Source organism: Mustela nigripes, chromosome 1, assembly GCF_022355385.1.
Source record: "Mustela nigripes isolate SB6536 chromosome 1, MUSNIG.SB6536, whole genome shotgun sequence".
NCBI lineage: Eukaryota > Metazoa > Chordata > Mammalia > Carnivora > Mustelidae > Mustela > Mustela nigripes.
In genome coordinates, this window is record NC_081557.1 from 180,042,835 (window position 1) to 180,062,345 (window position 19,511).

Sequence of the window (19,511 nt, forward strand, 5' to 3'; positions counted from 1 at the left end):
TAGAACTGTTTGCAGACATCTTTCTCTTCTGGAGAAACTGCGGTATAGAAGAAAAGTCACTGAACATGGGTCAAAGGAGTTCAAGGCCCCACCTGGCCATTTACTAGCAGAGAGAGGTAGGGCGTTAGGCGAGAAGTTTATATTCAAATACCTCAGTTTCCTTCACCATGTTGCAAAAGGAAAGGCTTGGACTAGATCAGTTGTGACACCACTTCTAGTCTTTTAAAAGAAAAAAAAAAAGTCTTCTATTTGCTCTCTCTCCACTTCCAATCTGCTTATTTTGTTCCAGCTCATTCAACTTACTTTTGACCCCACCCTCCTCTCTGGCACCATCATCAATGACCTCCTAGTGCCTTGTGTGCACTCCTCCACTTGACCTCATAGTGATATTTCACACCCAACATCTGTTTTCTTCTTATGTCTTCCTCTAGAGAGTTTATTCTCTCAGGTAACAAGAGATTGACTGGATGACCTTGCAGTTGCCAAACAAAAGTTTCTTATATTATCATCATCCTCATACGACCAAGAGCATGCTTTCAGATGCTTGGGTAATATAGAATGTAATACAACCAGGGAAATGGCTGTATTCATGAATAATACTAAAACTCATCACAAAGGTGTTTTTTTTTTCTTAAAATGGGATGCCTCAAACTTAAGAAAAAATTTATATTAACTTTACAGTCACAGTCTTATTTAGCAATTTCTCATATAATAAGAAAAAAAAACAAATATTTTTCTTACAACACTACATTTTTATATGATGTTCTAAACTCCAAAGCCAGCACGTTAGAAAAACATGAGACTTGTAGTCACACAGACTTGGGTTTGAATTCTTTCTCCACCATTTAACAACTATGACTCTGACAAGGATACTTATATCTTCTGAAAACTTGACTTTTAACACTGTGTCATAGAAGTAATGTTCCCTAACTCTGAGAACAGTTCTGAGAATTAAGGCAATAGATATGAGAGCATACCGAAATGTCTGATATATAAAGCAATCAATCAACAAATCTTGGCTTCCTCTCGACCATATCTCCTGCCCTCCTTTTTTCAAGGCTTTATATTCTAACAGTACATATAAACAATAATTATATGCAAACTTGTATTTTCATTTTTGAAACATTATTTTGGACAAGAATAGAAAATCCACAATATGAGTGCTAAAATAATAATTACACATACTATAAGAAACCAAAGATGTTTTAATTTCTTAGATAAGTAAATGCCAATTTCATCAACAACCCTCAAATCAAAAAACAGTTTCCAGAATTACTCTTGTCTGGGTATTCCCATGTGTATCCATGGGATGCAAGTTTATAAAGGTCCCTATTTTCAAAAACAAAATGGAAAAAAAAAGTTTATATATACTCAAGCAGAACTGTTATACACCAATTTCACTAAAATGTTCTTTACCTTTTATTTTTGAAAATCAACTCTATGGCAACATTTCAAACTCATTCTTGTTCAAGGTACATTCAATGTGCCTTTGAGACACTGAGAGCTCTTACAGAAGTCACAACCATGTAAACAAACAATGCCAGTGCCTTGTGATCAGTACTGCAATATGCAGATGGACAAGCTCTCTCTCCCTTGAGGAATCAAGAAAAAGTTCAAAGAGGAAGGACTGCTTGAGCTGAGTGTAGAAACAGGATAGAGGATTTCAGGCAGAAGGGAAAACTTGTACCAAGATATAAGAAGAGGGCATAACATGATGAGAGACTGGTAGAAGGTGCAGGGCAGAGAGGTTATGGGGAAAAGGGGCTGGAACAGAAGTTATCGTGGTTGGTCGGGTCAGGCTGCAAAGTCCTGTGTGCCATTTGGACTCTATCCTCAGGGCAAAGAGAAATTGATATCACTGTTATCTGCAAAGTCATAGTCTTCTCCTCATTAAACGTATTTTCAAAAGTGATCAGAGATAAAAAGAAATTGGGTTCTTTATAGTATGAGATTTTAATAGGAAAGGAAAATCAGAGCATGAGAAAGAACTAACTATATTTATGCCAAAAAAAAAAAAATCTCTAAAATCACAAACTGGTCTTCAACCCCGTGGCAGATATTATAAACCAGCTTACTCAATACTAATTCCATTTCCCTTCTGACTTACCTTTCTGTGGTTCTGAGCTGGAAAGATGGAATCTCCACTGCATAAATTCTCTTACAAATTAGGGTTGCCACGTTCTCTAAATTCATAGGGGGCAGAGATGGTAGTTCTGGGGTAGAAAGGCACTGGCTACTGAAGGAATAGTCCTGTGTGGGGTCTGCATTTCCATGGACCATGGAGTCCCAAGCTTGGTTCTAGCTTTCTCTAGCACTCTCTTGGCTACTTGATACCCTCTAACAAATTGCTTTCTGCTACAGTGGTTTCTGTGATCTACAAAAACACCCTGCTGAAAACAACATCACAGAAAAGCATTATCTTGGATTTGGCCCAGGATCTGACAAACTAAAACTAGAATTAAAAATCATTTGTGGAAAAAAGAAGTTTATCTAAAATAAATAAAGATGCCTTTTACTGCTTTAACTTGTCTAATTATTGTGGCTAGGACTTCCCCTATTACATTGAATAAAAGCGGTGAGAATGGACATCTTTGTCTTATTCCTCACCTTAGGGGAAAAGCTCTGTTTTTCACCATTGAGTATGATATTAGCTGTGGGTTTTTCATATAAGGCCTTCATTAGGTTGAGGTATATTCTCTCTAGACCTCCTTTGCAGAGAGTTTTTTTTTTTTTTAATCATGAGTGGATGTTATACTTTGTCAAATGCTTTCTCTGCATCTATTGAAATGATCATATGGTTTTTATCCTTTCTTCTGTTGATGAGATGTATTATACTGATTGTTCTGCGAGCACTGCACCACATTTTTGTCCCAAGAATAAATCCTACTTGATCATGGATGTATGATTTTTTAATGTATTGTTGAATTCAGTTTCCTAATATGTTGCTAAGGATTTTTGCATCTATATTCATGAGAAATATTGGCCTACAGTTCTTTTCATGCTGTCTTTTTTGGCTTTGGTATCAGGGTAATGCTGGCCTCACAGAATGAATTTGGAAGTTTTCCTTCCTCTTCTATTTTTTTGGTATAGTTTAAGAAGGCATTAAGTCTAGCAAAACAACTCAGTCAGGGAAAGCCAAATGCCATATGATCTTTTCATATTGAATTTAAGAAAGAAAACAAATGAGCAAAGGGAGGTGGGGAGAGAGAGGCAAACCAAGAAACACACTCTTAACTATAGAAAACAAACCGATGATTACCAGAGGGGAGGTGGGTGGGAGGATGGGTGAAATAGGTGATGGAGATAATAAATGTACTTATCATGACTCCATAAATAAAATAAAATAAAGACAAGTTCCCTATCATATGGACACAATCATAATGACCACTGTTCCTAAGGCACTGTGCCTGGTGGTGTACCTATATAAGCTGCTATTTATTATGAGCCTCTTCCACAGCCATACCCTAGTTCAAGAACATCAACAGTTCTTGCCTCTTAGTTTCCATACCAGTGGTCCTCAATCAGGGCTTATCTTGCCCCTGAAGGGACATTTGGCAATGTCTAAGGTTTCTGGTTGCCACAGCCTGGGAATGGCGGGCATGGGCCAGGTAGGTATAGTATGGTTTGTATTCCACTGTGTAGGGGCGAAGAATGCTATTAAACACCCTATACCACACAGCACAGCCTCCCACAAAAAGATTTAACTGGCCCCAAATGTCACCAGTGCTGAGGATGAGAGACCCTGTTCCAGAAACCAGTGTGTCCAGGTCTGATGCCTTCTCTATACTTTTTAATGTGGAGTGTAACTCTTTCTAAAATATACATGGGATCATGACCCTTCCCAGTTTAAAATGCTTCAGTGTTACCCTATTGCCCTTAAAGCCTAAATAAAGTCTTAAGATGATTCCACTTTCCATTCCAGGCATACCTCTCAATGCTGGCACTCTGTGTTAGCCAGGTGAAGCTCTTGCAGGTGGCTCCAAAGTGCCACCCCATCCCCCACCCCAGCAAGCTGCCTCTCTATGTGGCCAACTTTTACTCATCTTCCAGGTCATTTCTTCCAGTAAGATTCCCTTGATCCATAAGTCTTCGTTATGTGCCCTGCCATGTGCTACCATGGCACCCTCTACCTCCTTTATCTTGGTACTACCCCCGTATTGTCACTGTCAATTAACTTGACAGTGACAATTCAGAAGGGCTGAGATTAGATTTATATCATTCATTGTTAATTGGCACAAGTACTTTGCTCACTCAATAAATCTGTAAAATTTGTTACTACATAGCACTAGCACCACATGATAGGCACAAATGGAGGTATGGTATGTGAGAAACGCAAAACAAGAGTTAGCACTGCCCAGATCTATATAAGAATAGATACTTCAAGGAATCACATCCAGACTGCCTGTGCCCATCACAAAAACAACAAAAGGATCATCAAAAGACTAGAAAAGAAGGCAGAGAAGATTAGGAAACCTAGGGTCACTCAGCACAGAAAAATAAAGGCTAGGGCAATGTAGTGACAGCCTTAAATAATTAAACAAAACACCATATTTTATAGAAAGGTATATTTACAGAGTCTAATAGCCTGGTATCCATCTAAGAATTAAATAAGGAGAAAGAGGTTTAAATTAAAGTGTGAAGGATTTAGTACAACAGACAGTTTCCTTGTTGTTTTAATATCAGTAAATACCAGAGTGTTGTTGATGAATGAAGCAGCTTGTCATTCACACACTCATTTATAGAGTAATTTCTCTGCTTTAGGCCCATCCATTAAAATACAGTGTAGTAAATAGTAGAGAGGCCTTCACAGGTGTTAGGAGAACACAAAAAGAAGAAAGTATTTATAGATAGGCTTCAGAGAGAACAGTGGTCAGAAAGGCCTGCAGGCACAACACTTGAACTAAATCTGAAGAAGTGTGGACGTAAACCCTACCAGGATGACAATGTGAAGGCATGGATAGGCCTTCTAGTAGTGCGGGGCGCAAATCAGAGCACAAACCAGCCTCCCAGTGACTAATGGCTTAGTGCCACTGTTGGAACAGGCATGTTAACATGGCAGACAAGCTGAGAAAAGAAAATGAGGGAATCAATGAAGGTCTAATGAGCTTAAAATATAATCGGTGGCTGTGGGAAGCCATAAAGGATTTTAAGCAAAAGAAGTAAAAAATTAGATTTGCATGCCACAAAAACCCCTCCAGCACAGAACTGGATGTTTGGAGAATGGCAGTACTGTAAAGAGAGAGAGAATGGGTAAGAGATCACTTTAGTAATCCAAGTGAAAGATGAACGGCTTGAACAAGAAGAGTGACAAGAGGATAGAGGGGAGGAAGCAGGTAGGAAAGAGGTTTACAATCACCCCGAAAGAATTTGGGAGGACAACTGCATTGAAGAAGGTAAAAGGAAGAGATTGTTTTTAATAGTGTAAGTTTCTAATTTGAATAACTGAGTGAATGATGATAACATTGGGTGAGATATGGAATGCCAAAAAAATAGTTTTCATGAAAAAAATTCTGAATTATTTTGGACATGATGAGTTTAATGTGCCCATGTAAACAGGTGGGCAATTGAAAATACGGGTCTGCAGCTTAGGAGAGACATATGGGCTAGAGAAATAGATCTGAGAGACTAGATGTCATACAGAATGTTACAGCCTAGGGGAAAAAAATCTATAGAGAGGAAAAGAGGGGTGATGATAGAACAATGAAGAAGAAAGAACAATGCCTAGGGTCATTGAGAATGGGTAGGGAGCTCCTTAGAAAAAAAGCCCTCAAGAAAAATAACACAAGATAGTGTGGAACCAAAGGAGAAGAGCATTTTGTACAAACAAGAGCCGTAAACAGTGTCAAATTCAAAAGAGAACAGGATGACATCTACTGCATCTGGTAATAAGGCCACTGTGACCTTGGTGTGGGAAGGGTGGAAAGGGACCAAGCTATGGAGCAGAGACTATACTGAGCCATGGAGGGACTGAGAGGCAAGGATGGAGGGTCACTGAAGGCAGTGAGTACTTGCTTAAGAAGACAGCTGTGAAGAGAGGAAGGAAGAGCAAAGAATACTGAATATTCTACTTAGGTGTGTATTAGAGTTTGTTGTTTATTTTCTTGAGGGACTTTGGTATGAACCCTGGGACAATGAATAAGTCACAGTACACTAGTCAATTTTCTTAGCTGCAAAATAGAGCTAATAATCTATTGCACAGCATTGTGTGAAGATTAAAGAAGATAATGCATGTACAGATTTCAGGACCAGTTTTTGATACATGGGAAGCACTCAAAAAGAACAATTTATAATTTTCACCATATACAAATGCAGGGGAGGAATGTGCCACCAGATAGAAACTGGAAAAACATTGTTCTTACAGGATCCAGATCTTTAAGTATTGTGGGGAAGACTGGTTTTGGACAAAAGGAGGATGCTTCATCTGAAGGTTTTTTAAATTAGCAGCCTACTAACTCACAAGGCTGATTTAGTCTTAGGACTAAAGGAAATTAGTCCCAGTCTTAGAGCATCTTCTGCAACAAACTGTGTGTGTGGTTGCTACAACCAACCTCACCACAGGGCTTTCCTTGCCCCTCAGTGGCTCTGCACTCCATACATGCTATCTGGCAGAGCCCAGATCCTACATATCTGAGTCAGTCCTCATAAGCCCCCCAAAATACTAATTTATATACAGCCAATTTCCACCAGTGATTTGAGTTGAATTCCTCAGCATTCTCTCAGAATTCCCAAGAACTATCTTACACAAATATTTTTAGGAAATTTGGGACCATTAGACCTGAAACAAGCTCTTATTTGCTTCCCTCCAACCTTGAAATGCGGTCCCTCCGAGCAGCCCCTTGATAAATGTGGTCTTATGGCGCCAACAGCAATGGAGTGGTAGTCCTATAATATCGTTCAATAATGATTTCAAGGTAAGGCCATGTTTTTCTTGTTATCATCATGGAGGAATCTTTGGTACATGAATCGAATCGTATTTTTCCAATTTCAAACCTGATTTTTTAATCTTATTGCCAAAACATATAAAATACACACACATATATATGTGTATACATATAATGTATAGTATATATATTTATATACATTTAATTTAGTTTCTTATTACATTTTCAAATAAACTTGCACCACTGACTAGTAGCAAGAACGAGTCTAATGGTAAAAACAAAACACTCAGGAAGCTTCTTTTTTTTAATCTATATTTAAAAACCAAACTAGTCATATTCCAAGCAATAGCCAAACTGATGATGTAGGCATCTTCCATAAGAGACTTCTCCAATAAGCCTATACACTCAAACCACAGCATCACATAATGACCATTCAACACTTCTAAAGCTGCTCTTTCAGAATATGTCTCTGAGCCTGAGAATCAATAATCACATGCAAGTCAAAATAATGCACTTTACCTGGTGGAGAACCTGCATGAGATGGATCCCCATAGTGTCCGTAATGGGGTGGAGAAAGGCCTATTCCAGGCTGGGACTGAGAATAGGGGGGTGTAGCCACATATCCTTGTTGGCTCATTATGAAAATATCATTCCAAGGGATAGCTTTACAAAAGAACTCTGCAACAGAAGGAAAAAAAAATGTCAACAAGAGAGTTTGAGTTACTTAATGCTATTCAAAATACGAACACTGCTAATAAATATTTATAATGGTTTGAGAAAAATATCAGGTGTGAGAGACATCTTCATATCATACAACATACCATATTATCTTCTAAAAAGGCTCTAATCATAGCTCTATGGAACTCAGTAACTCAATTCTATAGGCAAGTTCTCAGGCACAAAATCTAAATAACAACTGCCAATCACTTTTCCACTGAAAGAATGAACTATTTCCCAGATAGTCTCTCATAATGTATCCACTATTTTTGTGCCTTTGGTTTCCATGGCCCCATTTCAGAACAAGCATGCCAATAGCAATAATCACAAGTCATTCAATTGACTGACCAGCAAAGCTGCCAGTAGTCTGCAATCAGATGTTTCAGGACTTGGGTCATTCCAGTGCTATCCTAATTAGCAATTTTAGTCAGGCAGCTAGGATAAAGAGAAAATCAAAAGTCCAACAAATACAGCAGAAGATAAAGAAGTTGGTAATGGACTTATTTTATGAGTCACAAAATGTCTAAACCAGGTTGCAGCCTGCAAACATTTGAGAATTATCAGTGGTTTCTCATTCAAAGATGACAGACTCTCTTTCTAATTTAAATATCACACCTCTAAGAACATATACACATATATTTAAGGAAAGAAGGGGAAAAAAGCAATTTCATATATGTTCAGGCATGCGCACACACCTCACAGTACAACATACCCATCTTGATTCTACTCAGAAGCAAGACATTGATTTGTTTTAAATTTACCATTTCTCCAGGTTTCACAAAATAAGACACATTTCATAAAACTATGCTCAAAGAATTTTTATAATGAAAAAAAAAAAAAAAAGCTCTGAATCCTGGTAAAGGAAGTAGTTTTTCACTACAAATCTACCAACATCTAGCTGTCTGACATGAAATAAGGTGAAGAACCTCTTTGGGCCTCAGTTCCCTCTTACAAAATGAAGCTTCTAAAGGCTTTGCAGACATAAAACACTGATCATACAGTTTCTCTCCAGTTTCTTCATCCGGCATAGGAATATCTTCCTTTTGTTGTTTTAGGATGCTACCTTTTAAGGTAAAAGTTGGGGGATACCTGCTAAGACTTGAAACATCTATATTCAGGAAATCTCATTCTTCATTTGGATTCATTTTCCTATTAAACGCTGAAGTTTCCAAAATTAAAAGGAAATGTTATAAGGTTATCTTCTTCTTGGAAGGAGAGAACTAAAGAGAGGAGAGATAGGCAAAAGCCTGCCGGTCCACTTTGTTCCTGACAACAATTTTACCCTCCTCCCACTTCAGCAGAGAGAGACGTGGCAGCCCGAGCTTTGGTCAAGCTCATCCAACCAGGCAGACACATTTAGGAAGTCAGCAGGAGCACACACCTACGTAGCAGCCTGTTGCTGAGTGACGGAGAGGAAAGGCAGGGATGTTCACTCCAAGCAGCAGGAAGCAAGCAGTCGGGTCCCTCTTAACTGGTCCTGACAGGAATTTGCTTCCTCATGCAACCCAGTTTGCCACGTCAAACTTCCTCACACAGCACCAAGTTACAGAAACCTGACTCAGCTTCAAGCGGCGACATGGCACAAAGCCACTTGGCAAGAGCAGGCCTAGCTAGGATCCAAATCTGGGGAGCTTCCATCACAGAACAAGCCCCAGGCCACTGTCACTGGACAAGGAAAGCCAAGGTGTGCTTCTCACCCTGGACCAAGTTCGGATCCGGACAAATTGGTTTCGCTATCGGATAGGATGTCCCGAAGCTTGAAGATACAGTTGCCATTTCTACTCTATTTCCAATATTGCCTACCTCCGAAGAGGAAATTAAGTTGATACAGAGACAAGAAAACCGCTGGCCGTGCCACTGGAATATTGTGGCTGCTGAGGACCCTAACCACGCAGTTCCAGCATCCCAAGACAAAAAGATGGGGGCGGGGGCGGGTAAAAGAATGCCCACGCCCACCCACCCCACCCCCATTATTAAACTGCACGAAAAGGCTAAAGGAGCAAAGTATGAGGTCTCCTCCGCCGACCTGCCACAGGTGAGCATCCAGCCTCTCGCCAACGCCCATCCTAGGCCCGGCACTGCACCCCACTCTAGCTGTGGCTGGGGAGGGGCTGTCCCGCCAGAGCCCGGCAGGGTGAGGCATTACCTGGTCGGCTTCCGCACGCCGCTGGACTTCCGAGAGCCTGCGCTCAGCTCCTAGCGCCGGGTGCCCCCGCTGACCCAGCTCCCGCTGCGGCCGCTCGTCCCACCGCGCCTTTCCCCAGGCCCGGTGTCCCCACAGTCTGGTCTCGCTCACAGAGTTGCAGCCGGGCTGGGAACTGCCACGTCAAACACTCTCCCGGCTGCGCGCCCCCAGCGCCGGGGCTCAGACCAGCTGCCGCGCTCCCGCCGGCGCACGCGCACAGACCCGACCGGGCGGGGCGGGGCGGGGCGGGGCCGGACAGGGGGCGGGGCCGGGCCCGGAGCGCGGCGAGCGTATTGGCCGCCCATCCTTCCCTTCCCCCCGCCCCATTCGCTTCTTCCCGTCTGTTCTGTTTGTTTTCCTACAACAGGTCAAAAATGTTTAACGCTGTTGTTAAATCAGAGCAGTTTTCACAGTGGATCCCCGCAGGAAGGGGGGAGTGCTTAATGAGGGTTCATTCATTCTTTCATTCAACAGGTTGCGGCTTCAGCTATTCATTCATTACATATTACATAACTGTGATATTCCAGGTGTTGCTTGCGGATACGGGAAGGTACAAGATTCAAGACCCCGAGGGGATTAGCATTTAAAGGCGAATCTGGAACTTAAAGGCGAATCTGGCACGTGTACACGAACAATTTGATGACGTATGTGTACAATGCTCTACAGAGGAAGGAACGCCCAAGGCCCCCTAGCAACGTGTAAAATAGGAAGGAAAAGATGTCCCAACTGAAAAGTATGGGAAGGAATGTCTTCACTGAATCTGAAATTGCTAGACGTCTGTGTATTCCTTATAGGAATGCCTACAGATTGATTGTGAAGGAGGATGACTGAACCCATCCCAAACAGGGGTCAATACGTGTATAGAGACCCAGTGTTTAGCTCACTGTATTGTGAGGAACCACTGAGAAAGGCAGCATGTGTGACAGCTGGAACTTTACTACTTTTCTCTATCTAGCCTTAAAAACTAGGACCATCTGGCTGGTTTCTCACAATGCCCCACTCCTGGATAGATAGACCTTCAACCAACTCTAGGTTTGGCATAGCTACCACTTTGCTCCAACTTACAAAAGCAAAACCAGGTCAGTGTTTTGTTTTCAAAATACACTTTCTTCTGGAACTCCTGGGTGGTTCAGTCAGTTAAGTGTCTGCCATCGGCTCAGGTCAAGATCCTAGGGTGCTGGGATCAAGTTTCACATCAGTCAGTCTCCTTACTCAGCGCAGAGTCTGCTTTCCCCTCTCCGTCAGCCTGCTTCTCCTCCTGTTTGTGCTCGCTCCCTCTCTGTGTGTGTGTCAAATAAAATATTTTAAAATACATACATATATATGTATATACATACATATATATGTATATATATATACTTTCTTCTGGGACACAAGAAGATTTAAAAAATACTTGACAAATCCCTTTACTGACAAAATCCCTGGGCAAAAATTGCATGGGGATGATACTATGGCTGAAATGCTACAGTAGTTTTGCAGGTATTTTAAGTTATTCCAGCATGGTGAAGACCTAATGGTCACCTTTCCCCCTTCTCCTTTTTTACAGTTTTAAGGTGTGGTGCCTGGCCTACATCCAGCTTCAGCACTGGTCAGATTTGAGAATCCACAGTGAAAAAATTGTTTTAAATTTGTTTCTTCTTTCTCAGTATAATGAAAATGTTTGATGGAGTTTAAGAAGCTCTGGTCTGTGTTAAAGCAGCACAGCTTGTAAGAGCAAAAAAAAAAAAAAGTTGTTATAGTACAGTTATGTCACAATGTAGGAGAGAGTAGTCACTTGGAGATAGGAACACTATGCAATTAGCTAGTTAGCTTGTTGTCTCTATAAAACCACAGAGTTTGAGTTTGTAAATTCTTTCTTACCTCTTGTTCAGGGGCACCAGGACAAATAATTTGTAATCTCAGTTCTAAGACAGTGTTGAATTCCTAAATATTTAAAGTTGGAAGGGATTGGAACTATAGATAACTCAATATTCAGTGAGGATGGAATTCAACTTTATAGATTAAAAAGACGAATTTCAAAATAATGAAAATAACTAGTCTTTTAGTTGGAAGTCATGCCTTCTGATTTTAATTTCAAAGCATTTTTACCTCATTTTTCTTCCTCTTAATATGACTCTGATTAACTCTAGTAAATTATTTTGCCTTTCTCTCCTATATCTGCCTTATATTTAAGCTTTCAAATAAATACAATATTAATAGACCATACAGCTCCACCAGTAATTAGAGTTAGTAATCACAAATTTCATTGTCTTATAAAATAGACTTCTAGTTTCAGTCCTGCTTCCCTTCTTGTGACCTTAAGTAAAAAACCCTTTAGTGACTAATTTCTGACCTTATTCTTGCGGTAGGGTTGCTGAGTCTTAGCAGACAGGTAGGTTAGCCTGGATTCCCAACCTTCCTTGGTCCGACCTATCCCACTGCCACCTTATGCCAGCCTCTGATGTTCCATGTATAATTAACACTATGTGGTCACCTTGGTAACCATATACTAATTGAAAGGTGAAGTCACAGGGAATGTCCATGTGCTGGGGTTCTGTGCTCTTTATGGTCTTTCTGTTCCGACTTTATGTTTATTTTATGTTTTAAGTAATCTCTGTGGCCAATGTGGAGCTTGAACTCACAGCCCTGAGATTAAGAGTCACATACTCCACTAACTGAGCCAGCCAGGCCCCGCTCTGTTTTAATTTTGAAAGGAAATGAAAGAAGAGAACAACTGCACAAGACTGCCATTTAAGCAGAAAGAAAATGAATTTCCAGACAATACTCAGGGTTCTTTCTGATATGTATGTTTTGGAAGAAAAGAACTATGATGCTCTAAGCATTTATTTTTCAATTTTTAAAATCATTTATATATTTGAGAGAGAGAGAGCAGAGTGGTGGGGGTGACAGAGGAAGGGGAAGAGAAAGAATCTTATAGACTCCCATTGAGTGTGGATCCCAATGCTGGGCTAGTTCCATCAACCCTGAGATCAAGACCTGAGCCAAAACCAGGAGTTGGACACCCAACGAACTGAGTCACCAGGCACCTTTCTCTCTGATTATTTATGTAACTTATGTTTGGTTCAAAAGCTACATTTTGAAGAGGGTTTATTTTTTTTTAAGATTTTATTTATTTATTTATTTTCATTTTTCATTTTTTATTTTTTATAAACATATATTTTTATCCCCAGGGGTACAGGTCTGTGAATCACCAGGTTTACACACTTCACAGCACTCACCAAAGCACATACCCTCCCCAATGTCCATAATCCCACCCCCTTCTCCCAAACCCCCTCCCCCCAGCAACCCTCAGTTTGTTTTGTGAGATTAAGAGTCACTTATGGTTTGTCTCCCTCCGAATCCCATCTTGTTTCATTGATTCTTCTCCTACCCACTTAAGCCCCAAAGAACAAATAATCCAATCAAGAAATGGGCAGAGGACATGAACAGACATTTCTGCAAAAAAGACATCCAGATGGCCAACAGACACATGAAAAAGTGCTCCATATCACTCGGCATCAGGGAAATACAAATCAAAACCACAATGAGGTATCACCTCACACCAGTCAGAATGGCTAAAATCAACAAGTCAGGAAATGACAGATGCTGGCGAGGATGCAGAGAAAGGGGAACCCTCCTACACTGTTGGTGGGAATGCAAGCTGATGCATGGAGGTTCCTCAAAATGTTGAAAATAGAACTGCCCTATGACCCAGCAATTGCACTATTGGGTATTTACCCTAAAGATACAAACGTAGTGATCCAAAGGGGCACGTGCACCCGAATGTTTATAGCAGCAATGTCCACAATAGCCAAACTATGGAAAGAACCTAGATGTCCATCAACAGATGAATGGATCAAGAAGATGTGGTATATATACACAATGGAATACTATGCAGCCATCAAAAGAAATGAAATCTTGCCATTTGCGACAACATGGATGGAACTAGAGCGTATCATGCTTAGCGAAATAAGTCAAGCAGAGAAAGACAACTATCATATGATCTCCCTGATATGAGATTTTATTTATTTATTTGACAGACAGAGATCACAAGTAGGCAGAGAGGCAGGCAGAGAGAGAGAGGGAAGCAGGCCCCTCACTGAGCAGAGAGCCCAATGCGGGGCTTGATCCCAGGACCATGAGATCGTGATCTGAACTGAAAGCAGAGGCTTTAACCCACTGAGCCACCCAGGTGCCCCAAGAGGGTTTATATTTTAAATAATTGAAATATCCGGGGCGCCTGGGTGGCTCAGTGGGTTAAAGCTTCTGCCTTCGGCTCAGGTCATGATCCCAGGGTCCTGGGATCAAGCCCCACGTTGGGAATCTCTGCTCAGCGGGGAGCCTGCTTCCCTTCCTTTCTCTCTGCCTGCCTCTCTGCCTACCTGTGATCTCTGTCTGTCAATAAATGAATAAAATCTTTTTAAAAAATTGAAATAACCAAGACTTGGACTATGTTAAATATCTGAAAGCACAGTAAATAAGACCAAGTTAAATGGTGGTGGGGAAAAGGGTATATGGTAGACTAAGTTGAGAAAAAAACAATAACAGTAATAATACAGTTCAAGTGTTCAACAAGCCTCTACACCAAGGTGTACAAGGCCCTACACAAGGTGTTTCTGGAATTACTTTTTTCTCTCTCTTTTTTTTTTTAAATAGCAGCTTTATTGAGACATGATTAATAAATTCATCCATTTAAAGTATATGATCCACTGATTTTTAGTATGTTTGCAGAGCTATATAGCCATCACCACAATCAATTTTAGAATATTTTCATCCCTCCCGGGATAGATCCTGCCCATTAGGAATCACTCCCCTTTCTCCCCTACTCTCCCATCCTACAGCCCTAGGCAACCTAGTAGACCTGGGTCTACTCTTTATCTGTACAGGTTTCCTATTCTGGATACTTTATTTAAATGGAATCCTACAAAATGTAATCCTTTGTGATTATCCTTTCACTTAACATAATATTTTCAAGGTTCACCCATGATGCAGTATGTATCAGTACTTCTTATTGCCAAACAATAATCATTGTAGGGATATAGCACATTTCATTATCCATTCATCATTTGATGGGCAGTTAGGTTGCTTCCCCTTTTGAGCCGTTATGAACAATGTTGCCATGAACATTCATGTTCAAATTCTTGTTTAGATATATGTTGTTATTTTTCTTGGGAATTTCAAATAAGCAATGTGATGTCAAAAAAAAAAAACAGTGTGGTTACAAAGACTGTGCTTTTAGCAATTAGGCAATGTTGCCACTCTGTATGAGATTTTATTTTTAAAATAAAATAGGCAATGTTACCTACCCCCAAAAGACAACAACAAACTAACTAAAACTGAAATCTCTGGTGACAGCGTAACTTACCAAAACCAATTCTAGGAGAAATTTTTTAAAGTTAAATATAAAGTTACAACACCACGCTTTAATATTTAAATTAAAAATATTTAAGTATAGAAAATATTTAAATTTTTAAATATAAAAATATTAATAAAGTAATAAATTACTCTTTTAAGTATTTTGAATATTTTGCTCTGACTGTAGTATATCACTTATGGTTTTAGCCACAGATTGAGCAGTGTGATATCACACGCCAGGTGAAGTTGACTCAGGTTGGAATCCTGACACTCTCACTCACTACTAGGTATATGAGTTTTACTATTTAACAGGTGTTTATTAAAGACTCACTATAAGCTGGGTGATGTACTAGGCACTGTGGACATATAGTTGGAGGAGACACTTCTGTGGCTGTAGAGAGTTCATGGAAGAGTACAGGGATTGGCAAACTGCAAAATCTGACTCACCTGCCCGTTTTTGTAGATCCTACAAGCTGAGAATGGTTTTTATATTTTTGGATGGTGGGAAAATCAAAAGAAGAATAATGTTTCATGACGCATAAAAATTCTATAAGATTCAAATTTCAGTGTCCATAAGTAAAGTTTTATTGCAACACAGCCATGCTCTTCGTTATCATACTCTCTGTGGTAGCTTCTGCACTACACCAGCACAGCTGAGTAGTCGTGACATTGGCCATGAGGCTCAAAAAACCTCAAACATATACTACCTGGCCCTTTACAGAAAAAGTTTGCCAACACTTGGTCTGGTAGGAGCTTCAAGTACAGTCCAGTGGATTAACATTTGGTGAGAAGACCAGGTTGCCATGGGAAAATCTAAGAAGAGACATTGGACCCATACTTGGAAAGTGGGAGAGATATCCCTGGTGGAGGGGGCATCTGAACTGAGTCCCCGAAGATAATAAGTTGGGCAAAAAAAGGAGTGAGGGATAGCAATAATAGCAGGAGTGGAAGAGGGAAGACAAGGAATCTGAGGCATTCAGATGTGAGGTGGTCCCATACAGCTCAAAGGTGGAGTTCCAGAGGAGTGAGGAGAGGAATGAGACCAGGCTAGTGGCTAAGCTAGCTCTTGGGGTCTCTCAAAGGCACTGGAGAGGCAATGAAAACTTTAAAGCAAAGTATTGAATTGATTATTTTTTCCCCCCAGAACTCAGTCTGGCAGACAGAGATAGGGCTCTGCAGTCAGACCAAGTCATGATTTCTGTTTCTGTCACTTAACAGGCTGTTTGTTCCCTCTCTACCCTTCAATTATCCTCACCAATAAAAATGGCAGTAATTAAAATCGTAATCACAAAAATTTGTGGGGATTAAATAAAATAATGCAGGTAAGGTACTTTGTACAGTTTGGCACATAATAAATGCTCAACAATGTTGTTATGGTGCCATCATCATAATTATTATTAACAGCATTATCTTGACAATGGAATTAAGGAGATAAAGGACGAAACCCCAGGGAATTCTGCAATGAGGACACATTCTAAGCTTACTAACCTTGGCTTAGTATTTTACTAAAATACTTGTAAATTTTACTTATCAGAGTAAATCTACCATAGCCAACAAGAAGAACAGCATATAGACTAGAATAACAAAAGGACTAGAAATAAGAATGATTTAACCACTGAGGAGCAAGCAGGTAGATAGTTTAGCAATTCTTTTGTTTTAATGGAACTTCACATTAAAAACTTACCCTCATGGGTAGGGTGGAATTTTCTTTTGAAAGGAACCAATGTTTCTATTGTTCACCAAAATGAATAGGGTTTCACTAGCCAAGAACTAAGGTGACTTTTTGGATGTTCTCCTTCCTAGATCTAAGAGTTGTTTCTAAACTTAGAGAGAACTCTACAAATATGCTAATTGATCTGGGAATAGGTCTAAAGAGCTCATCCTGACCTCACAAAGGTTCTGGGCTGATGGCAACAGTGAGAGTGAATCTGTTTCCTCTGGAGCACTCTTCACCCTCCCACGAGGCCTTCTGACTTCTGTCTCCACAAACAGGAGCCAAGAGCCATTGTTTAGAAGTGAGGAGGCAGGGTTCTTTTTCACTTTAGATCTGAAGAGTGGAGGCAACAAGACCCAGTCAGAGTGGAAGACTCTGAGGACTGAGTTCAGAAGCTCATGGAATATCATCACCATGAGGAGACTTCAGGAACATCTGCAACACCCTGAATGGGGACTGAATTTAGTGAACTGGTGTCTCACCCCATAATAAATTGGGTTTTTTTTTTAAGTATAACTTTATATTGTAATCACAGGCTTCTAAGATTTTTATATACACATATATAATTACATTGGAGAAGGTCATCCAGAGGACGTGACGGCCAGTTGACCCTGGGGCTGGAATATGGGCAATGGGAAGTTCCCCATTCCCACCCCCATCCTTACATATACGTTCTGTCCACCATTACAACCATGGGATCAATTTTCAAGAACGCAGCCTTGCAAGAGGCTGTTGTTGAACTATCTGGATGGTATATGTGACTAAACCCCATGAAGGTCTCTATATAACCTTTAAAGATTCTGTCAGTGAATGCAGAGATCTATTCTTCTAGCTGCCGCTGAAGATAAGCTTTGAAAGTAAGTTCCCTTGCTTATTAAACCCACCACTTCCCAATTTGGACTGGCCACTCTTTCTTCAGTCTCTCCTTGCCCTCTGTGTACTCTACCAGGAATGAACCAACAACTTATGTGTTTATTTCACTAACAAGTAATATTGCCTCCTAGGCAAACACCTTCTTTTAAGACTAAGGTTTTCAAGACTTATTTATAACTTGAGAGTTTTTTCACCTGGTATAACTGTAGAATGATATGGGGGTTGTGAATTGCCTCAGAAATTGGGAAAAGTGGCATTGATTTTAAATGGCTAAAAATGCTGAAGTAATGTCTTTGCTGAAGAACTAATATGAGGGCATTATTTTATGCTCATTATTTTAACAGACATCATAAAGGAACATAATAATTACCTATAATCTTTCTTTGGAACTACTATCTATCTGCTGCGGATTTATAGGTAACTCATTTGAGCAATAGTACACTTTACTGAAATGGGGAAAACTATGTGGGGGGCGATGAGGGTAGGGAATTGGGTTTAGGTTGGGACAAGTTATATTTGAGTACATATGAGATATCAAATAATAGGTATATCAAAATAATAGGTATCAAAAAATAGGTATAAGTTGGAACATTTCAGTATTTCAGAGGTGAAGTCTGGTCTATTCCCAAACTGTGGGAATAATCATCTTGAATAGAAAGTTCTGCCTGTAATATTTAACAAATCTAGTTTAGGATCATGGGATATCTAGTTTATATCACACTGAAGTGACTAGATACACAGATCTGGAGTTTAGGAAAGAATCGAGCAGTTGATAAAGAATGCATCCCTGGGTATGCCAACATTTAAGAGTGATGTCAAAGCAGAGTCAGCTGAGTAGATGCATAAAAGTTGTTCTAAGACAGTATCATTTCGGTAAAGCAAAAGCAAAAGTTGTTTTTGAAGGCAGAAAATTAGACTTGTTTTGCATTTTTTTTTTTTTACTTCTTGGCTTTTAAAGTGCACTTGTATTGAATTTTTATTAAAAATTGATATTAATTAATTAAATGGCTAATTTAAAATGTTACTATTTGAAGAGTATTTTGAGGTGAAATAAAATGCATGCATCTTAGCTTAAACTGAATAAAGGTTTAGGCTTTAATTCAGAGTACAATAGTGAATTGTTCATAGTTGAAATAATTCATTCAATGGTTCATTTTTTAACTGGTTATAATTTTAGATATACTATATGAATATTAGGGATGAAAACAAATTTATAACTTTGTAATATTTTGGGTCTTTTATTTCATGTCAGAAAGCCAATTTTAATGAATGCTTTCATATAAAAATGCCATTGTTCAGAGAATAAAGTTTTGACTAAATTAATGTTTTCTGGAATTGAAACAACACCTAAAGGATAACTTATAAGATAATGAATATTAAATTCACGTTGCCAGTATTGAACTTTAGATGTAGCACCTGTATTAATTTTTAACATTTTTGTTGACATATAATTGGCATACAACGAGCTACACATACTTCAAGTGTTTGGTTTGATGTTTTTTTTTCTTTTTTTTTGAAGATTTTATTTATTTATTTGACAGACAAAGATTACAGTCAGAGAGAGGAGGAAGCAGGCTCCCTGCTGAGCAGAGAGCCCAATGCGGGGCTCGATCCCAGGACCTTGGGATCATGACCTGAGCTGAAGGCAGAGGCTTTAACCCGCTGAGCCACCCAGGCACCCCACAAAGAAACTTTTAGATGTGGTGGATTTTTTTTAATCATGATGATTTCATGGGTGAATATATGTCAAAAACATCAAACCTTGGGCGCCTGGGTGGCTCAGTGGGTTAAAGCCTCTGCCTTCAGC

General features: G+C 39.7%; 1 protein-coding gene across 3 annotated transcripts in view; it reads right to left on the reverse strand.

The window, feature by feature from the left end:
- Positions 1-9,994, reverse strand: part of SEC24D (SEC24 homolog D, COPII coat complex component) — a 103,854-nt gene extending 93,860 nt beyond the window's left edge. For all 3 annotated transcript variants that reach the window (XM_059377836.1, XM_059377826.1, XM_059377817.1), the window contains exons 1-2: positions 9,745-9,994; positions 7,401-7,559 (exon numbers count right to left, since the gene is read on the reverse strand). In XM_059377836.1, coding sequence (XP_059233819.1) covers positions 7,401-7,518 — 118 coding nt within the window. In that variant the 5' untranslated portion in view covers positions 7,519-7,559; positions 9,745-9,994. The remainder of the gene's footprint in view (positions 1-7,400; positions 7,560-9,744) is intronic.
- Between the last annotated feature and the right edge of the window lie 9,517 nt (positions 9,995-19,511).